Raw genomic sequence first — 27,869 nt, 5'->3', positions numbered from 1 at the left:
TTGCAAGTGCCAATCTGCACTTAAACTTGCACTGACTTGGATCCACCAGATTGTGTCGTGCATCTTAATCTCAATTTTACTATTTCGGGCTTGTAAGTCGAAAATGAAAGTTATTTTTAAATTAATTAAACAATCATAACTTATCATATAAAATGTATTTACAGTTTACGGATACCACATCACAAGCACTGAAATAATGTAATCGGTAACTCTTATGCAGGCATAAAATAAGTTTTAAACAAAAAACTTGTCCTTTTAAAATGGTAGGAGCAAATCGTTATTATGATAATAACTAAAACCACTTTCAGTAGACATTGGGCTTTCGTAGGGAAAAATTAAGGGTTTTTTTTCGTGAAAACAAGTTTAAAATGACGAGTACTCTTTCAGGGTGATAAAATGATTCGATCCCGTATATGCTCTATATTTATTTGTTTAGTAACTAAGCTTTTTTGCTATGATAAACGATTATAATAATCCTCTCATGCTTTCGGAAAAATGGCACCTAACAGAAATCAAAGAGGAAAGTATGACCTGTTTGTATCTTATAAAATCGTAGTGTTTAATATAGCATTGCATTTAAGTCGAACTGATAATAAGTTAAATGTACAAAAAATAAATGACATTTTATTCATTCACTACATGTACCAGTACATTACTGTGATTTCATCAATATTCGTTTAATATCAATTTTCATGGATTTCGTTGTTTAGTTGATCCACGAAATTAAATGTTCATTGATGTGCAATTTTTACAAGCATTTTGTATTGATGGGGTCATTGGCAATGAATTTACGTATCCTTGAAATTGAAATTTCACTTTAACCACGAAAATTGATGCCCTTGAATATTAATGAAACCACAGTAAATCGTATCAATTTACAAGCGTTAACTGTTAAGTATGGTGGTTCTCCCACCACCATATGGTAAACAATCAGCTGATGGACCATATTAATATACAAGAGAAAAATAACATCAGAAATAATAAATAATACACCAATTTATAAATAAATAATTTATACAACCAATGACTTAATTTGTAAATGCTAAAAGAAAAAAGTTTGTTGATTTTCATGTCAAAAAGTATAACTGTCATCACGTGTTGGCATAAATATTTTCACCCACTAAAGCATGGTTGTAATTGATGTAAACTTCGTCTGGATTCTGTTCAATGAACTGGGAAACAGTTTGACAAGAGAACATAAACTCTTCCTAAAAGCAAGTAAAGAAGTTGTTTATCATTTTTTAAAGCAAATACATGGTCACTGATACTAAAAGCAGCTGTTTATTTTTAAAGCCTTGAGTTACATTGAACAGTTTTGTGGTGTGTTTTCTTATTGTTAGCAGCGAGCATAAATCATTGATTATGTGTTTTAGGCAGTATAGGAATATATAGATATATACTTACAAAAACTGATATCATTTCTGGTCGTCGACTCTGTAGCTGTCTGACAATGGTGAACATGTCCACTTCCTGATCTTGTTGTAGTTGTTGTATGGCGTTATACACAGCACAAAACACTCCACATCTGGACGAACCATCCCTTGAAAAATATCATTAAGAAAGTACAAGGAAAAGATGAGATTGATAACTTTTTATTTTTTACACATATCCTATAAACCTTTATCCATATATTCGATATGTTATCACTGTAAAATAAGCATGCAAAATTGTTTACAAATTTATGAACACCAGACATGTCCATAGTATAAAAAAAATATTATATGAGTTCATTTATTTTTCATTTTTGTAGCCGTTACATCTATTCCATTAAGAGCGCAGTTCTTAATAGCTTTTAACTTGTTTTTCTATTTTTGGTTCAGGTCGCCTCATTTGTAAAGAATTTTACCGTAAAACAGAAGTATTTTAAAAAATCATAAAATACGTCAAATACCTTGAAAGAACAACAATTTTATTTTCAGCATCCACATTTTCATTTAAATGTAAAAGTGAAACGACATCTAATAATGGTCGATATTCCAGTGGAAGTTTGTCATTTGTATTCCATGTCATCATTTCATACAACGTCACATCTTGCCAGTCATTGGCCTAAAACGGTATTCAAATCACCTCATATGTCCGTTCCCTTCACATTACGATACGACAATAGTGTTTTAAGACATTTGAAAATGACATCAACATGATATAATTATAGCATTTCATCTCGGACGACACAGATGAACAGAATAAAATGTATTTTGAAAAACTTAAATATTTATTTTATTCACAAGATTTTCAAAGTAACAATACTTTTTATACTATACTTGTGTTTAATCACGATGTTCCGCCTAGCAAAATTTCTATGTTTACAGAAAAACAACGTTTGGTAGAGTATTTGTCAGGGATAAAAGTTCACGGTTGTAGCCTGCCAAACCGAATATTTTCGAAAGATATGAACAGTGACAAGCTTTTTTTAACAGAAACTAGGGTAAAAAGCTTACTACTGTTTGAAACTTGTACATACCGAAGATGCCTTTATTCGGATGGTAGATGTGATGACATAATCTGTTACTCTGACACCTTCATCGATTTGGACCCTATATTGGAAGATCATATTCCCTCTAGGGGAAGGATAAAACCACTCTTTGCTCTAAAAACGAAAGTCAATACCGAAAATGTCTACATTATTAAATATTGCGGCAAAGTTGTTATCGTCTGTAAACTTAAAGTTTGGGGGAAAAAAGAAAAAAATATAACGTAACGATTTGTAACACGTTCTATTTCTGTTTTGAAATAATCAGACTGTTGTTTGTTTGTTAATTAAGGAGAATAACGTAGTGAATTTCAAGTATGCCATTTGTGTCGAAAAAAAATATTGACTCTTTTAACTTGAAATTTTCATTCAGTTGAAAATTTGTGTTCATTCACGGCTAATTTAAAATAAACATGTATAAAATCTCTAGGCCATATCTTAAACAGATATTTTAATTCTCAACTTAAGGTTTATCATTTATAAACAAAGACCTACCGATGGTACTTCCGATAGTGGACTTGTCGAAATCAAAGTACTACATTCCTGGTCAACAAGGAGTTGAATCAGGTCGACCGCCGCCTCTGGGACAGGGTATTGACCAGTAATGACGCAGTCTCTCATCGTGAAGGTCTGATATAAGATTTAACGTTATTTAAGCATGACTGCATAACATTTGATAATAAGTTATATGGTACAACCATACATTGTAAATATATATCTGCATACCATATTCATTCACATCTTCGAAGCGTCCATCTTCTTATTAGTAGTAAACTGTGCTTGTAGAATACGCAGAATTGTTAATCTAAGTTCATCTTAAATAACTCGAATCTTACCGATACCGGGACAGCGTTGTAGTATGTACCTCGGCCTTTTACATGCGACGATAGAATGATCCTAATTCTGTCAGCTAAATGAAACAAGCATAGTTTTAGGTAAATTAATCAATATTATCATTATATTATTAACTACAACACATTATTTGTTCATGTCAACATAAATTATTAACAGAATGTTATCAGTCCAATAGAAATGGTAATTCATTCTGATTGTAAAATATATTCAAGCATTTAAAGGGATACAAGGGGATGAAGACTATGTTAAGGATACGTACCAAAGATTTCATATATATATATATATATATATATATATATATATATATATATATATATATATATATATATATATATATATATATATATATGGATTAACATAATGTTGCATCAATATATTTTACTTAGTGTCTTCTTTTTATAGTTCCTGAACGTAATAATTTTTGTTGACCTCGTAAAATAAATTCATTATTATGTACAATTCTTAACAGCATCAGATAAAGAACTCAGAGGCAGTGGTATATATTTTAATTGATTTTTAAAATCATTGGAGACTAATCTGTTGAACAAAAAGTAAACGCAGTGAGTAATAACTTTATTTATTGATACAATATAAAAAATAATAGTCAACCCAGTAAAACGACCATAAAGGCTAATAACCACCCACATAAACTTCACTTTCATTGGATATGAAACGTAAAATAAAATTTATGAAATATTTATTCTGTTTTGATTTCTTTTAATTTTGGAATTATCAAACTTTTTTTTCACATACCAGGCAAAACACTTCCGGTCATGTTCAGGGTCATGTTTTCAAATCCACTTGACTTTTCATTTTCTTGAAACACTGGTTTCAAAGAGTCAAGCTCCTAAAATGCAAGTATATGGTTCAAACACACTGCAGCTGATCATTGTGTGACAGTTTTTTTTTATAATAACAATGCGATATTTCATAACTCTAATACAGTTATCTTGAGAGCCTTACTTTGAATTGAATTCTCAGATTCGATAAGTTAACTGTGTTATCGGATGACAAAACCGATTTAACTTCATCAAGGAACTTTTCTTTTGAAATAGGATGAATTGTGGCCCGGAAAGATTCATATAATGCACGGTAAAGGAACTTGTATTGATCCTGTAGAATAAAAAAAAACTAAAAACTAAACAACGTTCACTTTAATCTTAATGCGTTTATTACGTACAGCTAAATGAACAACGTGAAAATAATCATTTAATACTAACCAGGTTTTGGATCATGTTCATTCGGTCTTCCCTCATTGTGTGAACATACTCTACAATGTTTATACTGCCTTCCTTTTTTCCATGTCGGTATAAAGCGTCTAAGGCTATAAATGTCCCGGTACGCCCTATACCAGCACTAAAAATAGTGTAATACATAATAGGCATAAATGACACAATAAAGCATCTAAGGCTAAAAATATCCCATTACGCTCTATACCAGCGCTTAATTTATATAAAAAAAAAACGTACTGCAGAGTCATCAATTGTATGCAGAAATAGTAGATTCAATAATTTCGAACTGTTTCCTTGCTCAAAATATGCTTAACATGAATACGTACTACAAAAGCCAGTCATTGATAAAAAGTCATTAAAATGATCAATTCACACAGTGAAATGTATGTTTTATGTGAAATATGATGCAATTAATGTAACATATTGACTATCCTATTAATGGCTAATCGAAATATTAATTTTACCACTTTTCTTTACAAAAAACATAAAAAAAACGTTCAATAACCAATAAATATACCTCTCATATGTCAGTAGTACTAAAGCTAATATATTATTAAAGAGAGTAAAGACATTTAGAACAAAATTGGCAATTTCTTTTTCTTCTCCGTTTGTGTACATATAAGTTATGGTAGTGCGTTTTGTTTATTCATCACACTTCTCCCTTACCTGCAATGAACAAGGAGTTTATTTTCGGGATGTTTTCTCATTGCCTTTGTCACATACTGATGGTACACGAGGAGTTCCAAAGTATCAGGTGTGCCATGATCCGGCCATGATGTGTACTGTAGGTGAGTGATCTGGCGACTTGCTTTGGTCTTAAATTGATGTTATGAATGTTTAAGTATTGAAATAGAAATAAGATAAGAAATGTATATATTTTTTAAATATTTCATTATTTATATATGATCATAGCTTTGCCTTCTGAGAGCCTTCGGATCTATTTCTTTACAACAACAATCAAGAACAAAATATTTAGAACTTTTACCTCTTCCGTTTTTCATAGAAATCTACTGTATTTTTGACAAATTCCTTAATCAAGATCAGTTCCTATTTCCGATTTGGGCGGAATATTTTCTATTTGCTCAAAACGATATCATGTTACATTGCATCTCGTTTTTTGGTGTTTGTCTGAACCAATTATTCGTTTCATGCCAAAAAAGAAATATAACATAAATATAGTTACGTTCCATTACGTTACCTTCAAGTTAGTAAGTTGAAGTTGATGTATTAAAAAGCTGGAGTAGGTTTTCTCCGAATCAAGTTGAATACCAAATATGTCTATCTTGATTTTATCTCCTGTGTTATCCGGCCAATATTTTGCACATTTTATCTAATATCAAAGATAAATGTTAGATTCAGATCAAAATTTAAAAAAAAAAAAAAGCAAACTAGGTTTTGTTATACAATCCTTCGAAATGTCTAAGGTTTTGACGATGTTTACGTAATGTTTTTAATTAGAAAACATTGAATTATTAGCAAGTAAGTTATCATATTTGGCATATTGAAACTAGCCTTTTCGCAATTATTGAAACTAAAATAGGGAAAACAATGATAAGGATTTAGATTCTAAAAAAAAAACATACTGTTCCTCCTTCCGAAAGATTGGTAACCATAGCAATTACACAAACATCCTCTTGCCAAACCATTTGCCAGAAATCCTCAATCGTGCTTACTATGGGACCTGTAACACAGTTCAGAAGAATTATATGATATGTAATATTGTGTGGATGAAGCAGTAGTTGCACAAATTGATAAGTATAAATATAAATACAACAAGTGCGTTGTTACCTTGGGCCGCAATATAAGCCGGTTGTCTATAGGTATTCTGTTAAATTAGAGACCGATAAAAAATGTGTGAAAAGTCATATAATTGAACAACTATGTGCGCCACAATTGTTTAATAAAGGCAATAAGACTGTACCAGTGACATCTTTAGTACCTTGTTAAGTACCATGTTATCATTTACTGATGATCAGCATTTAATATTTTAATGACTGTCTTCTACAATGTTGAGTTGTTATAAACTGTATAACCTTTGTTTTGATGTGAAAATGAATCTTGATACAAGTCTACGATACAGAGTTATATTTTGTTAAATAACTTTCATACCATACCCTTGCCTTGTTGTGAGATAAATCTACTAGATTTAAACTTTTTTTCAGTTAAGCTCAACATTTAACATGTAATTATACAACTCAGTTATTTACTACGCTTGCATTGAACATAAGCATTAAATACTTTTGTTAAATCAATACAAATACTTCTGTCAGTTTCTTTGGACAAAGAAACTTAACTGAATTTTGTTCATTTTATGGAAATACATGCTGTATATGCTGCATATGAATGTTTATATTCAAACTTTTTAATTGTAATTACTATCTTTTTTTATATTTCTATATAATATTGTTATCATATTTTATGTGATAACGAATATATATGTAATTACTATTTGATTGTATAATTACATACACAAATGTATAATTACCTTTATGAAATTAGCATTGATGTAATCTTTTGTCTTTTCTTCGTACCGTAAAATAATTCTTGAATGGTCATCTTGAATTAGATTATTAAACTTCCAATTACATTGAAAATATATCAAGATGCACGAGACGCTTACCTGTTGTCAATCAACAATATCTTCAAAATAACATATGTTTTAATCTATTTATCAAAAATTTAAAAAAATAGTAATCTTTAGAGGAAGTATCACAAATATGTGTGTTGCTTTGTATAAAAATTACGTTTTGTCACTTAATCACACTTAAAGTTATTCTATATTTTAAATGGTAGCAACATATTGGTTCGGTTGTGACACAGATGAATAATACTACTTCAAAATTTCATAAAAATTTGCACATCTAAATGCATATTAAAAAGAAATTGCATTATTCGAATTCAGATAAAACTAGGCAGCATAAAGGTAAAAGAGTGTAGGCACAACAACAAATCTAAAATCTATTCACTCCAATTTTATTTAGACTTCTACGTTTTCTTTTATGACCCTCTGGAAAAACGATACTGAACAATTCAAATTTGTGCTTTATTTATTTCTTAATAATTTAATTCTTGTAACGCGCTATCTGATTGGTTAAAAAATATTTTATATCGTATAAAGAATGTCATACGTCATAGTAAGACTAACGTCAAAAAACGTATCAATACACCTGACGTTACGTTTGAATTTTGTACAATTTTACGTCATTTTAAAGGTCGTTTTTATCTAAAATGAGGAGTAAAAAAATTAAATTATAAGCAATGAATTCAATATTTATTAGTTTTATACGATATGAAATGGTTTCGCAGTTTATAAAGCGTAAACTGCCCCAAATCATTTCATATCGTATAAAACAAATAAATATTAAATTTTTTCCTTAAAGAAAATGAATTAGTAACGACAAGTTTTGCCAGGCGGCGCAATAAGCGACGTCAAAAAATTCTAGTCTTAATGTTGTTTATAATAAAAAAAATCATTATCGTTTACAACAAACAACATTCACGTTTATTTCCGAAAATGTCTTGGAAAAAAATACTTTTTTGAACATATACCCTGAGTGCACACTCAAAATACATTTCTGGTTTTTTTTTTATATATGTACAAACGATCTACCGACTCCACAACTGCCTTGTACTACTTGTTGTCCAAGTCCGTGTTACCGAAATGTGTCATTCAGCATTTTGGCGTCCATTTCTATCGGTCGGGGTTTCTTTTATATTTTCATTATTTGCAATGCTGCTAGACTACTAATTCACAAAAAATGCATTTCTAAGTGATTACGTTAATTTTTTTTTACCCTAAAAGCCGCTTAGAATCTGTTTCAATGTCTTTACAAAATTTTATCAGTTACCAGCGCACCGCCTTAAACCCTTACGTCGTCATTTTTGTTAACAGTCCAACTTGTCATACAACGCGGTATAAAATTCTTAAAAGTTTTGTGAGAGCCAAAACATTTAATGGGTAAATAATAGAAATATTAACAAATTTAAACCTTTTTTTATTTGATTTTTTTTTTAATTTTTATTCCTCGCAATTTTCATATGTTGATTTTAACTTTACGTTTTAAACATTGTGCCGCATGTCATATGTTTGATCTACCATGCTTTTAAAACTAATTTTATCTTAATATTTGATTTCAAAACCTAATTTAAATGCAAATTATTTGAAATTTTGTGACACAAGTTAAATATATCTGTGTCTTTGATTATCTGAATAGCGCCACCTGTCTACGCTATTTTTTGACAAACCTCCTATCAATTAAATGATTATCTAACCAGCAGAATCAATTAGTCATTAGAATTTAATCTAGTATCTTAATTGAATGAACATTTGTCTTACATGGAAGAGTTGTTTTAAATCTATTCTTCGGGATATTTTCTGGCAGTTTGCCAACCGTGCATGGTTTTCTTGGCTGCTCTCCATAGGGTATTGACTATAAGCAGGTACAATATATCAAACAAATAGGGCATATTTGATTTAAAAAATATTTATGTTAGAATTGTCAATGAATTGTTATTAAATCATCTGTTTGTCTCAAAACAAATTAACACAGCATCAATATCAAGTAAGTTATAAAATGTTTAATCAATGTTTGTTTAAATATTATGTGTCTAAATCGCGACGTGTTTTTTTTTTATTTAAAGGCATGAGCGTGTTTTTAAAATGCAGTCTCTTACTTGAAACTCCTTTAGAAATCCCTTGTCCGAATCCTTTTCCAGACAGTGGATTGCGACGATAAGTTTTGAAACGTAGATGCCTGCATAATTACTATTTCCTGTGTTGCTATATTCCTTCTTAGTTGCATTACTTTTTATTGCCTTATCCTGATCAGCATCTAAATATGCTAATTTTAGTACAGCCATGCGATTGTCATCAATTCAAAAGTTAATATATTACATGTAAAATATGTACAGTATTTTTATTTATTTCATTGCTCTCTTTTTCCAGAAAATTTGATGGGTCAGCAATTAACAAAAAGATATATAAAGTTAAAACAGTAAAAATATACCATATCATACCTAGATTAATTATCTCTTGGTGGCTCACGTCATCTTTTCTTTTGCGAAGTTTATTTCGGCGTCTTCTTGACAAATTACAGTAAATGTTAGTCATTGTAAGTTACACAAAGTAATAAATTTCCATTTGTTTTGAAAACGAGAAACAACTGTATAACATTTTGCAATTCATAAAAATGCATAAAATAGTATACCTTAAGAAAACAAATAAGACAACCGCAAGGAAAGAGAGAACCGCAACAAAGCCAGCCAATGGTGCAATAATTAATATTGGGTTTGAACCCTCATATGTATCAAATGGTTTTGAAGGGACGTATTCTGAAACCAATTATATAATATTGCTTAAAAAAGTTTTATATTCATTTTCTCTTTTATTCATTAGAATTGAAATGTTAAACATGCATCCATTTATATATATTTCCTTTTCTGATATTAAGAATATTAACAACGATGAACATACAGTGATATAAATGCTGTAAGCAATATTTCTATCAAGGTGATAACGGGAATAAGATCCTATATTAGTCCTTTTTAGTGATACCGGATTGGGAAGGGGGGGGGGGGGGGGGGCGCTATAGGCTCTATCACTGCGTGCCAGTCATTCTGTCATTACGTTGTTTACCGATTTTATTCGTAATGGTTTCGAACATTGATTTTAACATTAACGTATAACTCAAAGATGAGAAACACAAGAGGTCAACAGACATTACCAGTCACATAAGCCCATACACAGATCTGTCAAGGATTCTCATATATGCATTTAATTAGATTTCATTCTGGAATAAAAGTGCATGACTAATTAATTAAAAGGTGCAAGACTCTTATAGGGAATGATTTTACCATAAGTTGTTAACTTCCAAGAAAGTTTTACGTGTATATGCTTTCATAGATAAACTGAAGATGGCTAGAATACATGTTTTATTTATTTAAAACAACCCCCGCAACCCCCCCCCCCCCCCCCCCACACACACACACTTCCCCAAGGGCCATATTGAAACTCTTAACGTAGGGCAATTAAACTTAAAAAAAAAAAAAGATTATTCGTTTCATTTTCTCGCGACTCAATTTTTACCTTATTCAATTATTCATTTTAGACAAAGATAAATGGCATTCATCCAAAATGTATTGTTCATGTACCGGATATCAGTAGCTAATTTTTACTTTACTATTAACAAGTTTATTTGTGTATAAAGAAAATTCAAAGATTGTTTTTGTTGCTTTATTTTATAAAATAAAATACTTGTATAACTCTTTTAATCAATCAACTTTTTATCTACATTATTTACAATGATTATTATTAAATATGAAAGAACAAGCGAAGATAAATCCTTTCACTGTTAACCCCCCCCCCCCCCCCCCCAAACCGAACTCCTGCCAAAGGCTTTCCTATCTAACTTTGATAGAGAGCTTCATTCATTCTCTTTCCTAAACATGTTCTCATTTCTTCAGTGCGGAATAAAACAATATTTTTTTAAAAACATAATATACAGCCCATTCCCACCCACCATAATATGCATTAACACTATTTGACCACTAGCGTCAATACTCTCTCAGCGTGGGACATGAAATTTAAAAAAATAGTCTACATAATTTTGCATTCATTTTTTACAGAGTGGGAGTAGAGAACATGATTTTAAACAATGTTTACATTAACACAATATCACCAGTTTGGCTCCGCCCTAAAGCAACATCCTTACTTTGGGGGGCATAACACTTTTTGGTATAGTACTTACTGGTCTACATAATTATGAATTTATTTTGTCTTACAAATGTGTGCGAGTACGAGGAGAAATATTTTGATAAATGTTCAAGTTTTGACCATTTTTGCCCTGCCCCTAGGGCCCCTATGGGACAAATCAGGTTCCCCTTACACCACAGATGTATCATTTATTATTTAAAAAGAAATGGCTATGTAATTTTTAAGAAGTTCGAAATGTCCAATCGTTAAAACACCACCTAGGACGCACGACGACGAACGAAGGCGGTTGAAAACCAATTGCAATAGGTCACCTGAGTGACTAAGGCGCCCTATTAAGAAACTACAGATCGCTCTTGAGTTTCATAATAGATCAACAAATGATAAAATATTACTTTTAAACAACTCTTTTTTCTAACGGATTTGTCATTAAATCATTTTTATCGAGATGTTGCTATACGTTTTGTCGATCTTACTTTCTGTACAAAAATCATTTCTCCATCCCGGTTTACATTAAACGCACATTCCACTCCTTTTGTTACAAGGAATATTGTCTAAACAGTTACTGCTACAGTTCTTTAAACAGTCTATCCCATACGTTCCATCTCTGCAACCTGCAAACCGCAACAAAATGAGTTTTGTCAAACAGAATAATAAAAAAGAGAAAAGATTTAATTTGATGTAGTCAATTTTTCTGAAACAAAATGTCATATCACAAATTGTATTCATCATTCGAATTGACCATTTAATCATTTAACCATTGTCACTTAAAAGTTTGACTATTTAAACTGGCTTTAGATAAGAATGTCACCTTGGGCTTTGGAGTATTACATATAATTTAGATTTTTTTTTGCCGGACTGTCTGCATCAAAAGAAATAAGAAAAATATATAAGCTACAAAACTTTTTGCAACTAATTTTTACAAGAAATCGATAAGGTGTTGTTTAAATATTATGTATCTACATATTTTTGATCTAAATCAAACATATCGTAGACAAACTCTTGAAACAGATGTTGGAGAAAACGAATCACATGTTTTATGAACTACATACCGATGTCACATTTATCAGTTGGTTGCCAGCCCGGATCACATCCAGCTGGGCATACACCATTAATGTTGTTACATGTACAGGGTACGGAGTTTCGACATCTTCCACATGTATTTGAACAATTCTCTCCATAGGTCTTATTTGCACATTCTAGATCATAGGAAACATCCTTCACATTAAATCATTTCTCCTTTTGAACATTTCTTTAAGATGTAAAGGTGTTTGACTAAAAGGATAATGAATTTAAAGTTAGCGATCAAACTAATTGGATATCAATAGAGTAACATACTTAAGTTGCATCTTGAGCCTTCAAACCCAGGTGAGCATGGGTTACAATAACCGCTAACCTTGTCGCACTTGTATCTATTGATACAATGACTGCTACAGTTGTTTCGGCAGTTTTCTCCGAATTCACCCTCAGCACATTCTATTAAATAAAAAAGAAGCATGCTTTCATTCAAAATCTAACACAACTTTAATTAATGAAAAAAGTTGTTTTGATGGAGATTTAATCTTTATATTGGCAGTTTTCTCCGAATTTGCTCTCTGCACATTTTATTTTAATAAAAAAAGTATCTTTTCATTAAAAATCTAACACAACTTTAATTGATGAAACATTCTGTTTTGATGGAGAGTTAATCTTTATATATGTTTTCTTAACATGTTTGCACTTTTTTAAAATGATAAACGTGAAGGTTAAATGTAAATGTTAAATGTAAATGTTAAATCTAAATTTGTTTTTTTTTTTCATGTTGCTTTTTCTCATAAAAATATATATTTTAAGCATTTTCTTCTTACTTCAAAAATTCATTGTCTTCTTTATTTAACACAACTGATCATTAAAATATTGGTATGGGTTAGTTTAAAGAAATTGGAAACAATTTTAAAGGTTCAGATATGTTAATAAACCATCAAATGTTCACTGTAAGGTAACTACTAAAAACTTTTAACAAACGTTTGATTGATAAGTTATATTATGAGGTTAATATGTTTGAAAACGATGTATTCTTTATCAATGTGCGTCTTGTCATTAAATAAGACATCGTCAATGAATACATCTTACCTGTTTTACAAAATTGACCTTTTAATCCCTTTACACAAGCGCCATTGCAAGTTCCATTTATGTGATTGCAAGTCAGGTTTTGTGAACAGTTCCCACACGTTTCAGAGCACTTCTCCCCATAGTGTCCACTTGGACATGCTACAATTAGGGATTTTCATAACATGAGTTAAGTATGCTATTTATTTTTTATCAATAATTTCTAAGAACTTGATTATAAAAAAATGTTGTTCTATTTAAATCAAACCGTGAAACAAAGAGATACTGTTTCATTCTGTTATTGCATTGATGAACAGTAGATATAGATATACCAGGGCCGGGATTCATAAAGATTCTAAGATTTTTCTTAAAAAATGCACTTAAGTGCTAAATAAATTCTTAGTTAAGAAAAAAACTTAAGAACAAATTCATAAAAATACTAAGCATCGTTCTTAACTAAGTACATATCTAAGAAAAGCTTCGTACTTAAGTTCGGCGTCATAGTAACAAAGAGCGCTCTCTTGGAAAGGAGGTTAATTTTGTTGTGTTACGTAACACTGCAGACGAATGTAAACAAAGTCGTCTGTTAGTGACAAAATGGAAGGGAAACAGAAAAGGAAGCCAAACTGGACCTCTGACGAATCGTTAGCATTAGCATCACTTGTCGATGACTACAAGCATATTCTACGGGGAAAGCTTAGTCCTTCCTTAACTTCTGACATGAAGACAAGAGCATGGGGCGAGGTATCGCAGAAGTTGTGCGCGATGGGAGGTGGGCCCAGCAGGACACCCGCTGAAGTTGAGAAAAAATGGCACAACATTTTTTCAAACTCCAAGAGCGAGATTTCGAGTTATAGGAGGACAGTTTCTGGCACAGGTCAGTTGGTCCAGTGCTATAAATTTGATCGGTTACATAAAGCTTACAGTAGATTTAACGTACGTTCCAAACTTCTTTTTTCCACTAAGCTCTATATTTGTTAGAATGATAGATAATCACAAATATATTCCAAAATGTTTTAATTTCGATAGTTACATTTGCAAATATTTTCCCTTATATAACACGGTTTGTGCAATCAGCTGTTATTTCTGCATAACATTAATAATCTAGGGCACTACTTTCTCCATTTTCTCCATGTACTCACACTATCCGAGCTAAAACACACCTAATATCGTAATGAAAACATAATTTAGGCACGAACTTAAAAAAAACCTTATCAGACCTTTCGTGTTTAGTCCATTCACGGTAAAATTTAACTCCTGCTTCTCTGTCGGGTTTGTTCCAAAAAAAAAAAGCTTGCCCCTAGATCTATAATGTCGGGGGGAAATCATTAGACTCTATGCTCTTGGATCTGATTCTGCGATAGAATATCCTCTGAAAATGCCTAAGTAGACTCTAATTCGACTTTCTATCGCTTTGTTTTCAAATTTCTGACCGCTCTGCAACTTTAACAGAAGCGGTATATTTCCGCCAAGCTTCAATCATTTTCTCTCATTCTCTAAGTGAATTTTCAATACTGTTTCGTTTTATTATAATAAAATAATCGTTGTCTTATCAAAAAAAGTGTTTTATTTATTTATCATGATAATCAAACACTTGCAACATTGTTGAACTATTTTTTGATACGTCATGTTAATCGAAGCGGCTTTCTAGGTCATCACAAAAAGAAAGTATTGAGCAATATTATTGTTATAATTAGAAACAGATGTAAATGGCGCTATGAGATTTGATCACGTAACCAACCCGTGTTTATATCCTGATATACATCCAAAATTAATACCTTATATCTTAATTACAAACAGATCAAACATTCTTATAGATCTGAATGTCAGTTGTATCTCATTAAACTTTTAAGATCAAGGTTTTTCTGTTATACTACATGTACATGTACAGTGTAGTTGAGTTCTAAAAAACTTCCAGATATGAAATATTTTGCCTAATTTATGAACAACAAATTTACAGGTGGCGGCCCCCCTCCAAGGCCTTTGAGTGCCTTTGCAGAAACGGTATCGAATGTTGTAGGTCAACATAATGCCTGTTTAAGTGGCATTGATGGCGGTATTGACTCTTCCATGCTACAGATGCTGGGCGATAGTGAACAATTTGGACTGTAAGTAGCTGATGTAATTGTTGCACTGAAACACTTAGTACATGTATCTTAAATTTTGTTCTCAAACTGAAGTAGAACCACAATATCAGCCAAGCTGCATATCAAGTGAATGGCTTATTTTTTTTTTCAATGTAACATCAACAAAGTTTTATTTTCCAGTGAAAAATACATGTACAATTAACATTTTTGGTAACAGTCATAATTTAACTTAAATATTCTATTTCCAGGGGAATACATGTCATTGAAGGACCACCAGACATAGAGCCACACATCATTTCCACAGGCACTACACAAGACACTGCAGCCACAATAACTTCCCCGCCCCCTGCTAGAACAGCAGCGTCCCAGCAAACGCCAGCTACTCATGCTGAATACAGCAGTAGCACTAGTCTGAAAAGAAGAATTGAAGAACTAACTGTAAACAAACTTGAACTTGAAGTTGATTACTTGCAATTGAAAATAAGAAAGTTAAAGGGAGAGGAATAAATTGAATCATTCACTGTCCATCTGTCATCCATAAAAAAAATTGTTCATTAATAGGAATGATATTTTTTGACAAGTATACCTGGTAACATAGTAATCCTTTATGAATAAAATTATAATTGCCATTATAAACACATAATTCAGATAAGTAATGTTTGTAACCTACATCTAAAATGAGACTATCATATCAAATTATACAAGATGTTCAGAAATATTACCAGTACAAATTTAAGGATAATAGTTCTGTATATTAAGTTGAAGTGAATTATGTAATATAGATATATTATGTGTCATTTATTTAACAACATTATGAGAATGCATGTACATAAGACAGAAAGATGCATATACACTGTACATGTTTATATTAAATTAATGTATTTTGAGCTAGTATTATATAAATTCATAGAAGATTTATTTCAATTTTGTTTTAATATTATCATTTTTTTGGATAAATAAGTGACTATATCGGTAAAAGAAATTACATGAGTATGTTTCTTTGTTTCACCTGTCTGGTATTGTATGGTTGTATATCTATCAGACTGGGCTTAAAAATTATTTTGTTATGACAGTTTTGAAAGTTAGAATAAATTTTTATACCAATTCTTTTGTCAATATATGTAACCAAACTTAATATGTTCAAGGTTTTAAATAGTACATGTATGTACAGGTCTAAAATGTTTAAAATTTATATAACAGACATGATGAAATTCTTGAATCAATGAATTTAGTAATAAGAATTTTAAATATTCTTGAAGAGATAATCTACATCAAGTTATTTCATGTGATATTCTATGAACATTCATTCATATTGTTTTTATTGTTTTTGTTGCTGTTGTTTTTGTTGTTGTTGTTGTTGTTGAACAAATGAAATATATTTCCAACATGTATATTTGTTTTCAATTACCAGTAATTATTGCTTACCTGTCAAAAGTGAGTTTCAGCAAACAATTGTCTGTACCGAATTCCATCATTGACATTCTGGCCAATTTGTACATTCAACCCATCACCATCATCCTGTTGATTGTCATCCAGGTCACCATCATCCAGGGGACATGGGATCTGCCTGTCCTTGCAAATGTTATGCAAGATGCAGCAAGCAACAATAACTTGACATGTCTTGTCTGGAGACAGTCTAATCTCTCCATGCAGAACATGAAACCGTCTCTTCAGCTGACCTATGCCTCTCTCCACAATGCTTCTTGTTTTCTTATGAGCCCTATAAAATACCTTTAAAAAATCAGTTATTTTACATTACAAAGAAATTTAAAAGATGAAGAGGTAATGGACATTTTTGACTTATAAAAATTATCAAATTCAATATACATACATGTACATGTAAGAACGCTAACATAAATTATACCAATTAAGCAGCTTAATTATACTACCCAACAAATGCTAAATGCCTAGAATTACTGTAAGCCACCGGCCTTCTAATTACATGTACCGGTACTGTCATCCTTGCATTAAATACTACTGAGCATTCCCATCAATTAAGCTATATGGTATCACCAGCAGGGTGCATGCATTTGAAATTCAGAACATGATGATGTACTATATTTCTAATTTGTCTCAGCCTATAAAGGTTTTGGAGATTCAAAAATATAAAAAATTTCATATAAACCCATGCCGGATTAAATGAATGGTCTCACATGGATTCAAGGATTCTTTTATGAATTTTTTTTCAAATTTAGATAGGTTCCCCAATAAAGATATTATAACTTTTATATGCATGTTGCAATTATGTACATGCACTTTTCAATTTATATGTAGGCTATATATGAGTACTAATAAAGACAGAATATTTGATGATAGCATAAGCATATTTTTAAGTATTTATATTGAAATTACACAAGAAAAATAATTTTTTTATGATTTAAAAACCAAATTAACCAAACAATATTACCCCCCCCCCACTCCCACCAGAGAGAGAGAGAGAGAGAGAGAGAGAGAGAGAGAGAGAGAGAGAGAGAGAGAGAGAGAGAGAGAGAGAGAGAGAAAGGAGAGAGGGGTGAAACAGTGATCTAGATCAACCAACAACATGCCATATCATCCTGTTATATTCTGTACAACGACAGTTCTGAATGAAACAAAATTTTGATGGAATGTTATGTAATATATTTAGCACTGCTGTCTCCAGAGGGCGCTTATCAGGAAAATGAAAGTAGAACGGCATGGCCATTTTATTTGCTCCTTTTTTTCAGTGTTGGTTGTATCATGTATGGACAGGATGGATGTGTATAAGACATATCTTAGCATGTACCTGACAGAGAATTATGTGAAATGAAACGTACCTGTTGTAGTTTGTTTGACAACCTTGGTTTGGTCGCAAAAATGGAGTTAGGAGCCATCTCTTTGAAGGATACCCTATACCCGCTGTCCCCTAGCAAATGCGTGTGAAGAGGGATTCTGTTCTGGTCAAACAATGACTTGAGTCCACTCTCGTTCAAGATCCTTGAGTCATGTGTTGACCCTGGCCATTTCGCTACGACATCAATTATCTTGTGGAATGGATCAAAGACGACCTGTGTGTTAATGCTGTGGTAATGATGTCTGTTGACATACTCGTTTTCGTAGTCAGAAGGAGCGATAGTTTGTACATGTGTGCCATCGATGGCCCAAACAATTCCAGGAAATCCGGCGATTTTGAAGAACTATTCTTGATTTTTGGGAACTTCGTGAACATTAAGTGGGAATTTTATAAACTGGGCACAAATTTGTGGAGCAAAGAGACTTCTAAGAGTGGCAGTAATTTCCCTAGAAACGGTGGGCTGCGAGACACCTATGTCGTATTCATTGCACAACTCCATTTTCCCGGTGGCTAGAAATCTCAGTGTTAGTAAAATTTTCTGCAGTGGAGAAATTGCACAGTTTCTTCGTGAACCACTCATAAGTTCATTTCCAATCAACCCCTCTAAAAAGTGGATACCAGCGGAATCAAATCTATACCTCTCAACAAGCTCAGCATCAGTGTACTCTACCAAACAGTCTTTTCTTTTTCGAAAACATCTTCTTTGTGCTCCGAAGGCAGCCATTTTGATTTTGAACTTAAGTTTTTCTTAGAACTTTAAGACACCTCAAGAGGACTCTTAGATTTAAGTATTGCTTAAGATTTTTCTTAGGCATAAGTTGTTTTATGAATAAAACTTAAGTTAAAAATAAATTCTTAGCGTAACTTTAGTATTTTTTATGAGTTTAAGTATTTTCTTACACTTAAGTACTGTTAATTATAAAGTATCTTTATGAATCCCAGCCCAGAGTATTATCTGTATTGATTTGGATGGCAGTCATTATATAGCTTACTCTTATTGCAGTGTTCGCCAATATATCCTTTCAAACATCCTTCTAAGCAGGTGCCCGAAGTTTGATTGCATGCATTGTTCTTACAAAACTCGCTGCATGTTCTGCTACAGTTTTCAGCATAAAAACCACGTAAACAATCTTAAAACGGAAACAAAGAGTACAATTTGGATCAAAATATTTTAGTTTTTATCATTAATTTTTTCAAAAAAATTTGCAATATATGTACATATTACACTTTTCATTATGTAACAAATCAAGTACATGAAACATTAAGACTACGAAAAAACAAGTTACGAATTTTTTTTAAGGCTGAACATCGCTCGTAGATAGACACCGTCACACAGGTATACAAACCCTTCGGTGTTGTTACAGCCCATTGTACACATGGTGCTTGTAGCTGACGTGTTTATTTTGTACAGTTTATGTGCATATTATGTCTGTAGCTGACGTGTATATTTTGTACAGTTTATGTGCATATTATGTTTGTAAAAATGAATTTCATTTCATTTTAGAATTATCCTGGCCTGGAAGAAGTATGTAAAATTTGATAATTTCATCGCGACTGAGTATATTCAGCTTTAAATTTTACAATGTTTGCAACTCAGTAAAGTCAACGTATTACAATTATATGTATTTTTAATTGTTTTTGTGGCAAAAGTGGATTCAGCCTGATCAGGGACATTTGCTAAATAAAATTGTAAATGCACATAAACTGAATGATTTAAAAAAAATCTTTCATTATTGTTAAAAATCAAAATCCAATTATTATATACATAAAAAAGAATTTATTTACAGATTTTATATGCGGACAATACCGTTGTGGGCTTTAAATCGATAGCATGTTTATTTAGTTTATGAGATAGTATTTAATTAAACATTAAACTGTAGGTACTTTGAGCAAGTTAACAAATGATGCCCCTGCTAAGACAAAAAATCGTAACGCAAGTATTTTTCTATTAGAGCAAATGATGTTCGCTATTTTTGAATAGTCCATACTCTAACAATATCAACTGCTCTTTTTTTAAATTGTTAAATATATTAATGCTAAGATGGGTACAAAAACCCATTTCTATTCCTTGAATTCCATTTTTTTTAAAATTTACTGTTAATGCATGAATACATGTGCATCCTTATGATAACAAACATGACTGGAATCAAACAATAAACCACATGTCAAGCAGCCATTAAATGTTTTGAATTGTTAGCATACCAAGCCCAATTTTTTTCCGAAAATTTTTCCACTCATTTTCCCCCAAAAATACATTGCGGCGGGCTTTTTATAGAGGGACGGGTGAGGATTGGAATATAAAAAATAATAATATTATGCCTGACACAAGCAAGATTGGTGTCAAATTTTACCTTCTAATCATTCCCACTGATACAAGATACATGTATGACACGGACAGGAATTAAGCATTTTTTAATAATTGACCTTGAACTTCCCTAAATGACCTTGGGTCAAGGTCATGACACACCTTCAGTGCTCAAACTTTGTGTGAAGTAAAAACTTCTAATGTTTCTAATTAAAAAGATATAAAACCAGACCACAATTTTGCAGTTTTTCTGTCTGTGATCTTGACTTTACCCAAATGACCTTAGCTCAAAGTCATGAAACACCCCCAGGTCATAAACAATCTTTATGTGAAGTAAGATCTTCCGATGTTTTTCTGTAAGAAAGATAAGGACCAGACACAAATTTTGCACAAACAGACGAGCAGACAGACAGACAGACGGACAAGGTGATTCCTATATACCCCTTAAACCGATTGGGGTTGGGGGGGGGGGTATAAAATAAACCTGCAAAATTGATTAGGAAAGCCTAATGTGTTTAACATAAAGATTGTACTCAAAATTCAAATATATTTTTTGTCAACAGATATTGTTTATAAAAATGCATAGGTTAGAAAATAGTGTACCTTTGCAACTTGGAGTCTGCAATCCAGGGAGAGCGCATCCTGACTGATCACACTGACCAGTCTCTATATCACATGACCCACTTTTACACAGGCCACATATTTGTGAGCAATTTTTATCATAAAAACCAACATCACACCCTAGGTTGATTTTAAATAAGATAATGAAATATTAATAGACATACTTTTTATATAGACATATAATGTCAACGAAGAGAAAACATGTATCACATTTATCTTTTAAAATATTTCTTAGAATTGGTCAATTAGCAAAAAAAAATAAATAAAAACAAACAAAAAACAACGAAGAGAAGAAAAGATACATACCAAAAACTTCTACTTCACATATCTCCAGGATAGGGGCACAATCATTGTTTGGTTTGTATTGCTGGTAGAACCATAAATACTGAGTTATTGCCCTACATTTTTTAAAGTTGACAGTCCTAATACCACTGCTATTTTGATTTCTGTAGCAGGAGGAATTTGGCCAGGACTCATTTGAGAAAAGGATGGAATAACCTGGCAGTCGTTTAGTATGCTGGGTTTCTTAAAAACATGTGAAATATATATATATATATATATATATATATATATATATATATATATATATATATATATATATATATATATATATATATATATATTTATATATATATGACTACTGAAGCTGATTTGAGAAATACAATGGCATGAGTTATCTCACTTCCCTGTCTCTCTTTTTTTAAGTTCTCGTCATTTCAGTTTGTCACTACTATCATGTGTTTATTCTAGTACTATGATTACAGAATTTACAGAGATTGTTAAAGCTGCTTGGTCCGATTTTATATCAAATTTTATGCACGCTTTTAAACGATGGCTATGCTTAATATATGTATAATAATAGACATTGCAGTAGTTTTACCCGTCAATTATGCCAAATTTCAATGAAGAAAAATACGTACAAAATTTGCTAACAAAACAAACGACATTAAAAGGTACCGCGTTATTTCGCCTTATGTTAAATTTCACCCCTGGCGACGAGACGGGAATGGTTGTATTACGACTTTGACATCACTCTAAATAAAGGTCGAAATGATCAGACAAATTACAAATAAACATGTGTACGTTTTGTTCGCTAATATTTCCTAAGTCTGCTTTCTTTACAATCGATGCATAGCATGCTGGTTGAATAACCCCAATCATTCGGGGGACGAAACCAAGCGGTTTCCTTTTCTAAACATTCCCGTGATGCATTTTGGTTTGTTTTTTCGTTTGCCCAAAGAGAAATTATTTTTATTTACTTTGAATATTTCTAACTTTGAAAGGAGACTGATTCTGCTGATGTAAATAGGAGAAAGTCCATAACTTTTTGAGATAAATGATTTGTATGGAACACATTTTGATATTGTAATTACAAAATAAATCGGACCAAGCAGCTTTAAGCAAGATAAAAACACCATAGACTTTTAAGGACATAGACATTCTTACAGTAGTTACAGTGTAAAAATCACATCTTGTAAAGTTTGAGTACTTGAGTATGTAACGAACAAGTGCACTTAAGCTATAGAAAATGAGCCCCTTTTTCAGTGCCATTTTATGTAGAAAATATCAACATGTATTGCTTTTTTCTCGTAATAGTTAAGCACTGATGGATACATCAAATTAATATGCACGCTTAATTTACCAAAATTAGCATACAGTTATTAAAAAAATGAGCATTTTAAATGCCTATAAATACTCTTAATCCGGAAAAATCGAACCGAACCTAATCTAATTTTGTCTATTTGAATCAGAAGGAGGAGACATTTAAATCAACATTGCTCGTTGGGGGATCGATTTGCGCGTTTGCTGAATTATACTTTATGCATTATTTTACGTCTGAAAAAAAAACAAATAATGCTTTGAAGCTGCATATTACCACAGTGACCAAACAAACATTCCTGACCATACAAAGATGATGGAAAGAAAGTGATTTAAAACGTGTCAATGTTTTACAGTGAGCTATTTGACAAACGTTTACCCGGATAGAACCCACGTGATTGTTTGAAATAATTTATTCCAGGCGTGGGTTTAAACATGGGTCACGCAGGTAATAGCTTTCGCTTGCCATAGTAAAAACCTTGTTTTCATACGTTTTTCAAATTTTAGGTACCAGCCTAATATAGTACAAACTTCTTATTTTCACAGGAGTTCTTTTAAAAGAATAATGCGTATGTTGTCTTTTCAACAAGTTTGTACTTGGTTAGGCTGACAATAAACAAAGGCTTTGAAGTGAATGCCTATACAAAATCACGAATGTCGGCTGACCCCTAATGTTTTAAAGCTTTGTGCTTATATATAAATATATATATATATATATATATATATATATATATATATATATATATATATATATATATATATATATATATATATATGTGTGTGTGTGTGTGTGTGTGTGTGTGTGTGTGTGTGTGTCCTTATCATTTTTTGTATTTTGTTTTTAATATTGACACTTTAATTTATTGATTGTCGTATTAAGAATTGATATCGGAAATGTACTTATACAAAAATATATGCAAAACCTACCATCTTTCCTGTACCAAAACTTGACAGATGCGATGCTATACACCTTTTGCAGGTCAATACGAAGCCAAGCTTCTTTAATGTTACATCGATCATCTGTATGTGAACAGTGGTTTATATCCTGGCTGATATTTTTGTCAACTGCACGTGATGCGCCAAAATTTTCGTATGTTGTGCTGCTTGTTGCTAATGTCAATCTCTTTTGAACAAGCTGCTCTATTAAAATAAAGAAAATTTGAACATAAGAATGTAAACTAAAAACGCACTTAAATGCTGATTTGTCAATAAAAATTAAATTTCATACATTTCTATTTTTAGACAATTTTAGACAAACTGGTTGTATTTAAATAGCAAATAATTTCTTATATAAATAGTACACTATATATGTGTGTGTTTTTTTAAGCAATATACTATTTGTTATGGCTTTGTAAAAATACCATTATTTCTAGGTTTTTATCAAATTTATACTTGACAATAATGTCTGGCCCATGACATTAAGCAAAACTAATTAGTTCAATTGAGTGGATACGTGTTTAGTAAAATTGATAATTGCTAATAAGCTTTTAGAAGGTTATGTACTAGTAATGAAAATACGGATATCGTTTAAAGATAAGGCATGCATCTAAGACTTGTGTAAATATCTACTTTTTACGGTGTTTTAACAATGAGGACTAATACTTGTATAATTATTAGCGTAGTGCAGCATAACGATACCTTTTCTTATAATGATTCAAAGAAATCGTTGGTAATCAGAAAAATTGAGAGCAAAGACAATTCATTAATACATGTATATTTTATGATCATGAAGTGATTGTTAAATATTGTATCATTATCTTGTTTTATAGTTGTAGGAATTAAGATTTCTGAATACTTACTGTAGGCAGTGACTTGTCCTACTACCAAGTAAACCATAACTGCGAGGAATACATCCATAATGAACGTATATTAACAGCAGATGAGCCTTGCTTTTGTCGACACTGTGTAGAATAATACTGCATTAATATACATCTTATCATCAAAATGCTCTAAGAAATAAGAACAAAATAAACTCTCAGACATATAGAAAAAGTTGTGTACATCAGCCAATTAATTTTAAAAATGATTACGATGCGAAGGAACACCAAACTATTAATTTACGTTCTTTACTTTTTTATTTCTTTTAATATCATTGTCATAATTGGTTGCGTTCACTATCTCAGAGCAAGGCGCGTTTCAAGGCGCGTTTCATAGAGAAAGTGTCTAGTTAAGCTTACCACCGCAAAAACTTTTTACTTCCATATTGTACATCCGGTCACACTCTTGTGACAGACATAAACAAATCTTTACTCTTTTCACCAATTTGTAAGGAAGTTTTAAAAAAAAAAAACCAAAAAAACCCAAATGTGTGAACATATATGAAGTTCAAATTCCAGTGTCATATTTTTGATAATAACACATACACTTTGCTTTTGATGCTATATTTGTTAAATGTCAAATGAATATAAAATTTACATCTTCTTTGTTCGTTTAAATTATGAATAATAAAAACATGTAGATTAGAACAAAAAATATTCGCCACATACCTAACAGATAAATTTGAAACACGTCCAGATAAGAAAGTAAGCTTCAATATTTCATTTGTCATTAACAAAGTATCGAACATCATGCATTTTCAAAGGATACATCATTGGCAAGGTTTTTTTTAGGACTTATGCCATATAACTATTCAATTTTATCTACATCTTGAAAATTGTTAAGATTCTTAAATTTATCATAACAAAGTATCGAACGTTATGATTTTTCGAAGGATGCATCATTGGGTTTTTTTAAGATAAAAGCCAAATAGCATTTCAATTTTATCCATATCTTGAAAATTGTTAAGGTTCTTCAATGTTATAGTTAATGTTAAAGGTCAATAAAATTGATATGAAATAATTATTTAAAAAATACACAAATATTGTATAGCCTCAAATGCATGAACAACATTCAATGTCGTATGTCTTCGAGTAACACCGCCTTAAGAAACAAAGATTGTCTTATATTCTAAATTTATTGTTTCAAAAACTTTTATATGAAGGGAAGATAAATGATATGTTACACGATTACATCAAAATAAGGAGACGATTATCTCTTGTTTCAGAAAGATGTATTTTTATATTTCATTTTCATCATTTACTTATTTTCTTTTCCGCTTAAAATTTTCGTTAATCGTCTTCCTCAAGTAGACAACAACTTTATTAAAACCGCTTTTCAATCTAATATCCGATATTTTGTTGGTTATGTGTTTTATGTTCATCGTTAACAAACTATCAATCCGTGAAATGATGACAGAAAACGCTCGACAAATTGAAAAAAAACCAAACATTTTGTGCAAGAAAAAATGAACAAACCTTCAAATCATTTAAAAATCGTTATGCTAGTACTTTTTAATCCAAGGTCGGCTATCTTTCTTTGTATCTATTTAGTGCATTATTTAGATGTTGAATAGAAATATATAAAGAAAATACTTACTCAACGTTAGCGCTGGAGGCTGTAACAAGGAAGTGATATTAATAGAAAAGGAGTACTTATTTTCTACTTGTGTCACATTTAAGTTTCTTATTTTTTTTTTAATTTGATGCTAGTTTTCTTTTAATTCAAACTTCCTGGTTAATTCATCATGTATTTAGATGTAATGAGGACTGTTGTTGGTATTTGCAGTTTTGATAAATAATGGTCCGTTAATTAATGTAAAAGAAAGTAGTTAAACTTATTCCATCAAACTTTTAATGTGTCTTTCTTCTTAGAGCCTTTTTTTAATAAGAACGAAATCGAGCTAGGTAAATGAGCTTTCAAAAACCATACTGATTATTAAGTTTCGTGACTTGTAAAACTTGTAAATAAAAAGGTAATAATATTATCCAAAGAAAAAGAACAAAAGAAATTTTAATATTAAAAAAAATCAGCCGAAGATAAACTTAGCTGTTTTTACAGATATAAATTTATTTTGCTATATTTGTTTTGTCCTTTGTATTAACGTAAGTCGAAGTAAAGAATAAACGCACTTTCTTCTAATGAGAACTTTATATAACAGAACCTATTATACAAGGAGAGGGTATACGTAGGTGATGTCTGTTCTCCAATCCTATTCACAGAATGAATCTCTGCCATTCAGTCACATGAATCTAAACTGAATGGTCTGGAAATGTTACTGAATGGCATAGCTATGCCAATCAGTTACATTTCAGTTACCTTTCAGTCATATTTTCAGTTGACTGAATGGCACAGTCTCCTCCTGTGATTGAATTAATTGAATAAATATGTTTAAAGTATGAAATGAGAACGATTGAACTTCTTAAAAACACTAATCATATAAGTTCATAAACCGATTTGCTCGAATTTTACAATTTTTCTGTTACATACGACCAACACTACTGTTCTTCTGCTTATAATGTTACAGACAGATATAAAACTCACACTCGTTATTTTTTTTCCTTTTTCGTCAATGGCCAGTAAAAAAGTCATACTAAATGATAATGGCTACATACATGTGTATCGTGTTTTTTATAAAAAAGTTATCAGTCATGTAATTATGTGAAATCTTTTACTCAAGTTAATTAAAACTTCCGTGTTCTTTTGATTTTAACCACTTTTTACCTTCTCAGCCAATATAAAAGCGCATGACCATTCAGATGTTAAGCGAATGACTCTTCACAATTTCATACATTTTCAAACGTTCACGTTCCGGGATAGGTGTGCATCATTTATTGTAACTCCTTAACCAAATACTATCTTCCGGTAAATAGAAGTTATATGAAGAGCGTAAGTGTTCTTAGACGTAAATAAAGTTTAGACTCTCTTAAGAAAAATGAAGTTTATATTGTTTTTGATTATGTGAGATTATTTAAGCAACACATTCTCTCATATCTCGCAATTAAAAAAACCCAAAACAAACAAGAAAGAAAGCAAACTTTTCATTTCAATTTTCTTCTAAACCTAATCTTCATATGAGGGCCGGATTTGATTGCCAAAAAGGCAACATTCTTTTTGTTAGAAATGACATGATTGTGTTTTGTCACTAACACTAAGCCAAAGATTGACACACCACCGACAACGCTTTTAGGATTATTAAATTGGATTTCAGTTCACCGGCTCTGAAAAACGTATTAAGTCATCAATTGTTCAATGTCCATTTATGCTTAATGACAT

The 27,869-nt window shown here is 31.3% G+C and overlaps 2 protein-coding genes and 1 long non-coding RNA gene across 4 annotated transcripts; 1 reads left to right on the top strand and 2 right to left on the bottom strand.

The window, feature by feature from the left end:
- Positions 1-9: 9 nt before the first annotated feature.
- Positions 10-24,614, bottom strand: LOC128173908 (receptor-type tyrosine-protein phosphatase epsilon-like). The gene is made up of 28 exons (XM_052839578.1): positions 24,578-24,614; positions 23,706-23,918; positions 21,486-21,704; positions 21,162-21,299; positions 19,246-19,383; positions 13,379-13,516; positions 12,605-12,742; positions 12,319-12,465; positions 11,865-11,880; positions 11,743-11,762; positions 9,765-9,888; positions 9,574-9,635; positions 9,232-9,398; positions 8,894-8,987; positions 7,043-7,113; positions 6,346-6,382; positions 6,141-6,238; positions 5,756-5,887; positions 5,224-5,372; positions 4,546-4,681; positions 4,289-4,438; positions 4,079-4,172; positions 3,307-3,380; positions 2,966-3,100; positions 2,462-2,587; positions 1,892-2,046; positions 1,405-1,540; positions 10-1,208 (listed from the first exon to the last, which is right to left on the bottom strand). The coding sequence occupies exons 1-28, from the start codon at positions 24,612-24,614 to the stop codon at positions 1,092-1,094; spliced, it is 3,261 nt and encodes a 1,086-aa protein (XP_052695538.1). The 3' UTR covers positions 10-1,091.
- On the top strand, positions 13,705-16,376 carry LOC128170665 (uncharacterized). 2 transcript variants are annotated; one of them, XM_052836433.1, is made up of 2 exons: positions 13,705-14,231; positions 15,315-15,471. In XM_052836433.1, the coding sequence occupies exons 1-2, from the start codon at positions 13,952-13,954 to the stop codon at positions 15,464-15,466; spliced, it is 432 nt and encodes a 143-aa protein (XP_052692393.1). In that variant the 5' UTR covers positions 13,705-13,951; the 3' UTR covers positions 15,467-15,471. The 2 variants fall into 2 exon arrangements, with proteins under 2 accessions (XP_052692393.1, XP_052692394.1); XM_052836434.1 differs by lacking the exon at positions 13,705-14,231 and adding an exon at positions 15,690-16,376 and having other exon boundaries at positions 15,185-15,462.
- Positions 15,716-19,133, bottom strand: LOC128170668 (uncharacterized). The gene is made up of 3 exons (XR_008241876.1): positions 18,237-19,133; positions 16,867-17,161; positions 15,716-15,852 (listed from the first exon to the last, which is right to left on the bottom strand). It is a non-coding gene; the product is annotated as an uncharacterized LOC128170668 (long non-coding RNA).
- Positions 24,615-27,869: the final 3,255 nt, after the last annotated feature.

This window comes from Crassostrea angulata, chromosome 2 (genome assembly GCF_025612915.1).
Source record: "Crassostrea angulata isolate pt1a10 chromosome 2, ASM2561291v2, whole genome shotgun sequence".
NCBI lineage: Eukaryota > Metazoa > Mollusca > Bivalvia > Ostreida > Ostreidae > Magallana > Magallana angulata.
Note: the sequence above shows the minus strand (reverse complement) of the source record. Positions and strands in the feature narration are given on the sequence as shown.